Raw genomic sequence first — 9,122 nt, forward strand, 5'->3', positions numbered from 1 at the left:
TTCAAATTTTCATAACAAGGGGCACTTTCATTGTTTAATTTGTATAATTTTCTTGTTGCACTTGGGGAATTTTTGTTCTCAAGCTTTTTTAGTTTGATATATTTTAACCCTAAAGGATAAGATTATCCTCCTAATAGAAATTTTTTTACAAACCCTCAAGTCCCAAAGTAAAGACAAAATATTGATCTGCAATTCACAAATTTCAAATTTCAAAATTCTCAGACTCCATTCAATTTATGCTCATATTATGCATAGATTATGCTCAAATTATGATCAGATCTTATGCTCAAGTTAAATTTAATTATGCTTAGTGCATGTTTAAATTGTGCTCAATGTTCGCTTAGATTTTGCTCAACTTTACTCAAATTTTCTCAAGTTTTGCTCAGAGTTTTATGGCATGATCATTTTTCTTAGTTTTCTTAAGTTCATCATCCTTCCATCATGAATGCATAGAATAGAGCACACCTTTTCAAAATCCTGACTTTATCGCTACATTATTGCTCACACGTGTACTTTCATTGAATTTGTAAAAGTCAGGGAAAATTTTCCACAAATTTAAGGATCTGACACCTTTAATTAGTGGAGAACTTGCCTTCAAAGATTTGGACATCTTAATAAATTGTCGAATCAAGTTGCAAAATGAGTTGTCGCTGGCTTTGACTACCAAAGTAGGTTTGCCATTTAGTTTGCTTCCATCCTCTGCCAAAGAGAGGCATTTGTAGACACCCCATTTTTATATTTGCCTAATTCGACATTTCGTCATCCAATTATTGGGAATACTTAATGTTGAGGGCAAAATATGCGAAGAAATCGAAAGCTTGAGAGTCATTTCTCAATTTTTTCTATTTCTAGTCCTTTCATTTCTTTTACTTGTTACACTCAACATAGAAAAAAGTATGCACGCTTAGGTTCGCCATACACTTTGGTAACGTAGAAACTATATAACATTAGAAAAATATGACCTCGAGATTTAGAAATAATCACGTTTAAACTGAAAGAAGTCGTTTGTTAAAATTCACAAAAATTAACAAAATAATGAAAATACCCCTCGTAGGTCCCATACCTTTGAAAAGTCTCAAAAGTATTTCCATTATTCTTAGAATATGATTTCAAGTCCAATGAGACCCAAATCAATGAAAATGGAGATGTTTGAAATAATTACAAAAATAACCAAAATACCCTTTGACAACGACTTTTGGAAATCTCGATTTATAAGAAGACATGACTGAAAATAAATTTTCAACAATAATCATACACACAATAGATGAGATCTCAGAAGAAAACTCCAATTCGGATCCAAGATCAACTTCCGTGAGAATGGAAAGCACTAATTTGGATAAATGATCTATAAATAACACAATATGCACAGACTTAGGGATCTTTTGGCCGATTGGGAATCTAACCAGTATTATCAATATTCCTCTACTACTCTAACTTGAGCGTCAGAGAGTTTTTGGTAGGTACCACGCTGGTGCTAGTGAGGAGGAAGAAAGAGTGACTTCGGATCCGTGAGGCAGAGTCGATCAACACCGTTCACCTAAATCTGACCCCAAACTAAACTTGAAAAGGAAAAATCCTTCATTTATTGACATTACATCTAAATGACCCTTTACCTTCCATGTACGATCTATCATTGCTTTCAAGCCATGAAAGTAAGGCATTTCCCCCAACATATAGCCCATGAGAGAGTTTTCCCATCTTGAAGCTTCTTCATCAATAACGTTTTGCAGAAATTCGACTAAAAAAATATTGCGAATGCCCAGAAAAAAGTTCCAAATTCCTTGCTAGCAACTCTTCTCCTCCTTTCAAAAGATTTTTCCAAGAGATGCCTGAGCAGAGGCCAGACCACCTTGGAAGTAAAAATAGAAGAGTTGGAAAGGTTTTCTAAGATAATACGAAAAAAGAAACTAAACACAAACATATTTGAGTGAGTTTTCTATCTTCTTTTAAAGATCAGATCTGAGAGGAGAATGCAATTCTCCCTCAATCCTCCCATGGTCAGATTTTGTCCACTCATCGGCATGAAGTGGGTTGTTAGGATAGCCGAATTCTCCAAACGATAAAATTCACTGTAAGTACTGTAGTGGCTATGATTAGTTAGATATCACTGGTAGAAAATCTCTCATAAAGAGAGTTGTAATTGAGAGAAAGTTTCTCTAAGAGTGTCTATATATAATTGAGGGAAAACCACTCTTAGAGATGTCATATTGTTGTAATCTTTGGCTGTATAAAGATATTCTCCATAAGGATAAAGGGTATTACAAAAAACTCATATGCACTTCAGTATTACAAGTACTTAATATTATTTGATTTAGAAGTGATTAAGCATTACATCTTACTAGATTCGATAGAGGTACAACATTTACCATCAAATTGTTTACGAAATAACAAATCCTTCTTTTGAACTATTAGAGATCTACTTCCCATTATGGTGTTGAGTTCGGATTCTCCACAATTGGCGTCGTTTGCTTGGGTGGGATAGTTTGAAGAGCTCGGATAATGGGCTTAATCTTTTCAACAGACTTTATAATGCCAAAAAACATTAATCGATAAAGGATCACCATCCCTAACAAAACAAAGACATCAACCCATTTAGAGTATCCATTCATTTCCCAAAACTCTTTCAAAATTTCTTCACCATCGATGGTGTGTGAACCTTGTGCTTGATTTCTAGGGAAAGTTAGGCCTTTGAACTCGTTCTTGAATAATCCTTCGTAAGCGTACTTATGGAAGGAGACATAATACATGGGATATCGCCACAAAGGCTTGGGTAGATCATTAGGTAATCGAAAAAAGCCACCAGTCAGCATCATCAATCCTTGGATTCCAGCTCCAGTAACTATACCCATGAGGAAATTTGGTACTACACTTGCTACGACCATCATTAAGCTCTCAACCAACATCAGACACATGAAAAGTAGCAAAGCAAAGTAAGCAAAATGTTCAAATCCTTTGTGAAGGCCAACTAGATAATAAGCTATGGATCCAGGAATTAGAGTGACCATAAGCAAGTAGGGAATGGATGAAATTGTGTTGCCAACAACATATGCAGCAACTCCATAGTGCCCGTTTAATCTTTCTCGCTCAAAAATCTGAATTTATAAGGAAAAAAGATGAATTTTATGTAACTGTCATTCAACTGTAAAACAAAAACAAATTTAGAGATAGATCAAGGGAATTGGCACCTTCATGTCCTCCACAAAAGAGGGAAATCCACCAATTGCCATCAGTGTCATAAATGTAGCAACGAACATGAGCATTGAACCTCTAGCCTGAAAAGTGGAGAACTTGTTGTTAGAAGATATCACACTATAAATTATTATCCATGTAGCTTGCAAATGCTATCAAGATGTTTACTTACACACTTAAAACATGATGACATGGTTCACTTATTTTGAAGATGTTATGATAGATGTCTTAAATGTATTTGCTGCTGATTCATCAGCAGTGATGCAGTGATACTGATTTATTCAGGATTTGGAGGTTTGAGGGAGGTACCTTCCATCTCTAAGTCTTTCTTAAAGATGGTGTATCTCTCTAATCTCATCTCGAGAGGCTACTCGGCTACAGTAAAATTTCATTGAGGCTGAAGACTTTATAAGTGTGATGTAGTCAGGGCTCAAAACACTAAGATTGTTCTAATATGAGGGGGTGGGGGGAACGCTACGTATTTATAGGACCATAGCTTGCACGATGTGGCCGATGTCATTCTGCTTTGATCTTGGATTTCATTCTCATAGATAGATAATTTCTTTTCTTTATTTTTTAAATGGATATGGATTCTTTATTTTTAGTTATGGTAATAAATACATTTCTCTTCATCTTCACCATCTTACCTGAATTGAGCTATAGCTGTGGCCAATGTCATAAAAGATGGTTCCCAGACATACACATTGTGCAATATAATTCACTAAGCGCAACCAGTAATAGCCTAGATCACGATGCATGTTCACAAATGATCTTCTTGTAAGAACAAAGGATTGAGTAATGAAGCTAGCTTGGCTTCCCATTTTCTCCAACGCTACTTCCTACAAAACATTAGAACTTTTTATAGCAACCTTTGTTGAGAATTAGACCATACAGATCATTCTCAATCTTGAGGTCATTGGTTAATCACAACATACAAGTATAACAACATTAAAGAAAGATCATTAGTCACATACCCTGGTACATAACTCGGCGACTCGTCTTTGAACTTGCTGAAAAGTTTCAGATGACTTATATGACTTCATAAGAATTGTGAAGGCTTCTTCAGCATTTGTGATGGAACTACTGAAATCTTGTTCGATATCCTAATGAAAAGAATTAAGAAACTTGATAAGTTTACAAGATATATCATTATACAACAGATAATGACACTCATAAGGGATTCAGGATCACAAAACTTCTTACATTATCAAAGTCTTTGTTGATTGTTCTAAGGTAGTGATCCGAAGGGTTCCTCATAGTCGGACATGGAAAACCATTGGACGCAAAAAACTGCATTAATTGGAAATAAGAATAATTAGTACTAACCCATGTTTTCAATTGAACATTAGACTGTGGTGACATTTAATTTCATAATTTAGCTTCTTATAAAAGAAGGTTGGTTTAGCATTATAAGCTCTCCAATCCAATTACCTCATTCGCAGCAGAAGCAAGACCAAAGTAAATTGTTCTTCCAGAGGAGAGAAGACAAAGGTTGTCAAAAAGTTCAAAGACTTCGCTGCTAGGTTGGTGGATGGATACGATGACAGTCCTTCCATCTTGTCGAGCAAGGCTGACAATTCGATTCATGACATGGTATGAAGCTGCACTATCGAGCCCACTTGTGGGTTCGTCTAAAAAAAGAAGCTTCGGGCGCATTAAGATCTCTATGCAAATGGTTACTCTCCTCTTTTGCCCGCCACTTAGGCCATTGGTGCCTTGTCCTCCTATCCTTGTGTTCATTGCATCTTGCAACCCCATCTCTCTTATTGTTGTCTCTGCTCTCTCCATCTTCATGGACTTCGACATGGAGTCTGGCAATTGGAGCTGAGCGGAGTAGAATACTGCTTCTCTGATTGTTAGTGTCGTCATTAGAGTATCTTCTTGAGTCACATAAGCCTAAATTAATGAGAAAAAAAATTATGACTTCTTTGGATTATAGTAATGAGGCCTCTAAATTATTAGTGTCTCATATTTGATACAATTAATCATGTAAGTCTAAGCTGGCTGTGTTGGTGATAATAGTTATTATTGCCAATCTTGAAAATTTTTCTTAAGCTCTTGTTTTCCTTGGATTCAAATAAGCCTTAATTAATTAAATTTAGTATCACAATCCACAAGGAAAAGAGCAACTAGCAACATTAGGTGAATATTATTTTCAGTCCTTTCTGACCTCGAACTAAGTTTGAGGCTCTCCATAAAAGCATAGGGCATAAATGTGCTGAAAAACATAATTTTTTAGATATTTAGTACTATTTTTTAGAAATCAGTATAATTTTTCTAGAGATCCTTTTCCTTGAGAATTCCAAGTTAATTTTCCATATCAGCCATTCGTTGGATGGAGAATCTCAAACGTCGTCTTTGGGTAGTGTATTTTCGTCGATGAAGGGAGATTCCATTTTCCTAGCACATAATTATATGGCCCATCTTCTTATTAACTCACCGAAGTCCCAAAAGCAAGCCTTTCTTTTCGACCATTGATTAGGATCTCTCCTGTTTGCATCATATTTGAACCCAATCTCCCTGCAAGTAAATCCAAACATATCTTTACTATTATAATGAAAGAAGATGGAGTAATAAAGTGATTCAACACCAAATAATATGCCTATGGTTTTTAAACTCGTCCGAGACCGAGATGTATTGCCCGAGTTAACTCGGTATCAGAGCTAAATGAGACCAACTCACAAAGTCATTTTTTAACTGAGTTTTACATCTCACGTTCAATTTTTTGAGTTATCTCACGAGATGTCTCAAACGTATCGGAAAACTTGTCCGAGACAACTCAATATCGGAGCTGAACAAGACGAGACACGATATCGAGTTTAAAAACCATGAATATGCCACCATATTTCAATTTAACCTTAATATTATCAAGCACATTTTCATTAAGATGGATAAAATTACAATCCCATTATCCTAGAAGCCATGTTAGTTTAAAGAGTATTTTTCTTCGAAGCTATCTTAATTAATATTTCAAATTAGACTTCAAAAAAATTGAATAAATCCCCATTTTTGTAATACACATGCTACATACCAGTTTCAATAAAAACCATTTTAAACTATACCCTTGTTGCTTGTTTTATCTGGTTTGACTAGGATCGACAACGAGTTAAGCCCGGTTTTTAAAACCACCCTACAACTTCATCACATGTTAGTGTGAGAGCAGAAATCATCCATGAGACCCGTACGTGAATTATTAGGTCTCACGAATCAAATGGTTCAGAGAAGGCCACGTGGTCAATTTTTAATCTGATCTACGTCATGAACCCCATAGACCGAGGTTCTATTTATTTTTTCTGTTGCCATCTCTGACTATTGAACTTGTTTTCATCACTGTTTTGAAAACCGGACCCGACCGACTTAAAGACCTGTTTTAATTACTTCGACTTTTTTTTTTTTTTTTAAATGCTAAACCAGAGCGAATTGCAAACTTTCAAGATCTTTCATAGATTTCTTCCTAAAATTTAGTTAAATCTTAGAAATTTTGGAAATTAGTTATCGTAGATTTATATCGGATCTTTTGTTATCAAACAAGTATAGAAATCAACTAAAAAAATGTCTAAAAAGCCATTAATTCTTTAACGGGAAATAAATTATTTTTGTTATCACACAAATAAAGAAAACCTACTTAAATTAAATTTCCAGATTTTATTTCTTAAATTCACTAAATTATTTTTATGTGAACGGATATAAAAAAGTCTTAAATCTTTAACTAAATAAAACAATTTAACTATTGCTAAAAATTAGTTAAATCATAATAAATTTTGAAATTAATAATTATGGATTTTTATTGAAATTTTTTTACTATCAAATAAATATAGAAACCTAATAAAACTGAATTTCTATATTCAATTAATAAATAATATTGGTAAATTCACTAATTTTTATTTTTATTTTTTAGAGAACTTTAACTAAATACAAAAAAAAATTATATCTTAACTAAGTAAAAAATCTCCAATGATTTATTTATTTATTTATTTTTTGACTTTTTTAGTTATCAAATATGAGTTAACAAATTTTCTTTAGGAATTTTACATAAAGTGAAAAATTGAAAGTTTGATGACATTGAATAAGCTTTGAGACAAAACAAAGGATTGGGGGAAAAAATTATCACGGCATTTTTTTGAGTTCTCTTTTGATGTATATTATATCATGGTATAATTAATTAAATTAATAGAAATCAGTATGACCAAATTAAACCTTAGACATCGGTCTGACCAATTGAGTAAAATTTTGATTCAGGGTTTTTGAAACATTAGTTTTCATGTTTGAGAGAGTGCCACGTGGAGAAATCTTTTGCTCTGTGAACTTTTCTCACAACACCTCTGATAGTTGACATGTGGTAGAGGGACAATAGAAAAGAGAAAATTTTCTACCCTACACAAAGAAGGAAAATTTTTATATCACTGTACAAAAAATATGTTCTGATGTCATAAGTTTGGACATAATGAAATTCTAAGAATTTTGAAAAAAAAAAAAAAAAAATTTATTTTTACTGTTGAACTTTAAACCCCTTAGATTAAGTGTGAAATTTTTTATTTTTTTATTTTTTAACTAAGAAAGCTTTGGGGTTATATTGCCAACGTGGTAATTCATTTGAGGCCAATGGCCCACGGTAAGATTTGAAACCTTAAAAAGTTTTGGGGGGGAGAAACTAAGGAGACAATTTCCCACCCATGTGTATAGTAAAAAAATCATTCTCAAAAAGTGCAACAAGGTACTAAAACAAAACAAGCATCATACATCGTCATGTAATAGTACTTGTACTTGTCTGATTTTGGAGTCAAAGGAATTTAAAATAAATAAAATCAATAAAGAACATGATGTCTACTTTTTTTTTTTTTTTTTTAATGTAAGCGGTCGGCATTGGGATTGGGATTGGGTGACCCATAAAAGACGAAGAAATCCCAGTCCAACCGTTGCGAAAGAAGTTGTATCCGCCCAAGAATATGTAATGTATCCCTATGATATATCTTTACCGTTAATTTCAAGTTAAGCAGTCAGGATTTCATGTTTTTCTATAAGTTATTTTTCATAAGTAAACGGATCCAAACTTTTAAGATCCTATGAGGTTAAACCCGATTTTATCTTTTCTTTTTTTAAAAAAACAGAGGTATGGTACCCATAAGTCTTGTAACAATATTTATAATCGTTTGATTTTGATTCCTAAAATGAACACAGAACATAGAGTATGATACAGCAAATAGTGGATTTCTATCGTATTATAATTAGTGTAATTACCTGCCAATGCATTAAGAAGAGTGGATTTGCCAGAACCAGAAGGACCCATGAGAGCCAGGACCTCACCAGGTTGGGCATATCCAGTAAGACCTTGAAGAATGGAGCGGCTTGGCTTGCCTTTACCATTGGAGGCTGTAACCCAAAGATCCTCCCATGTCAAGGCAATGCCATCACCCATTTCTCTTGAATCCCTTGTAACAGTCATTTCTTCAGAGGGAAACCTACCCATCTCTAAATCTTCACTTCTTACTCTTGGTAAGTGATCAAGACATTGTGAGGTTATTAGGCTAGGACCATAGGTAGATCCAGAGTTGATTACAAGGGAACCCATGCTCTTAGAGAGAGAGAGAGAGACAGAGATGATAATTTGTAGAGTGACTTGCAAACACTAGTATTTATAGGCTTTCTGGACTTACGTGTGTTGACTGTTAACCATTAATCATTGAAAAACACTAGTCTCAAATCTTAAAAGAGTCCAGATCGTATGCACCCAGGGTGGATGCCCACCTCAATACATGCCAAGTAAGTCACAATTAATTCCGTGCAATGCTTTTGAGTAGTCGAGATATCGCCACCTAAACAAAAAGATTAAATCTAATCTCTTTAAATTTAAAAGTTAAAGGATTGTTCATTTTCAAAAACATTGATCCTGATTTAAAAAAATTCTTTTGCCGTTTTTCATTTAAAAAACAAAC

The 9,122-nt window shown here is 34.0% G+C and overlaps 1 protein-coding gene across 1 annotated transcript; it reads right to left on the reverse strand.

Annotated features, from left to right (window-relative positions):
- Positions 1–2,196: 2,196 nt before the first annotated feature.
- On the reverse strand, positions 2,197–8,769 carry LOC147409816 (ABC transporter G family member 1-like). The gene is made up of 8 exons (XM_086459778.1): positions 8,428–8,769; positions 5,630–5,709; positions 4,621–5,085; positions 4,393–4,479; positions 4,164–4,292; positions 3,837–4,028; positions 3,186–3,272; positions 2,197–3,092 (listed from the first exon to the last, which is right to left on the reverse strand). Exons 1-8 carry the CDS (start codon positions 8,756–8,758, stop codon positions 2,427–2,429), a joined length of 2,037 nt encoding a protein of 678 aa, XP_086315904.1. The 5' UTR covers positions 8,759–8,769; the 3' UTR covers positions 2,197–2,426.
- Positions 8,770–9,122: the final 353 nt, after the last annotated feature.

This window comes from Akebia trifoliata, chromosome 2 (genome assembly GCF_017979445.1).
Source record: "Akebia trifoliata isolate Shusen 1 chromosome 2, ASM1797944v1, whole genome shotgun sequence".
In the NCBI taxonomy this organism is placed as follows: Eukaryota; Viridiplantae; Streptophyta; class Magnoliopsida; order Ranunculales; family Lardizabalaceae; genus Akebia; species Akebia trifoliata.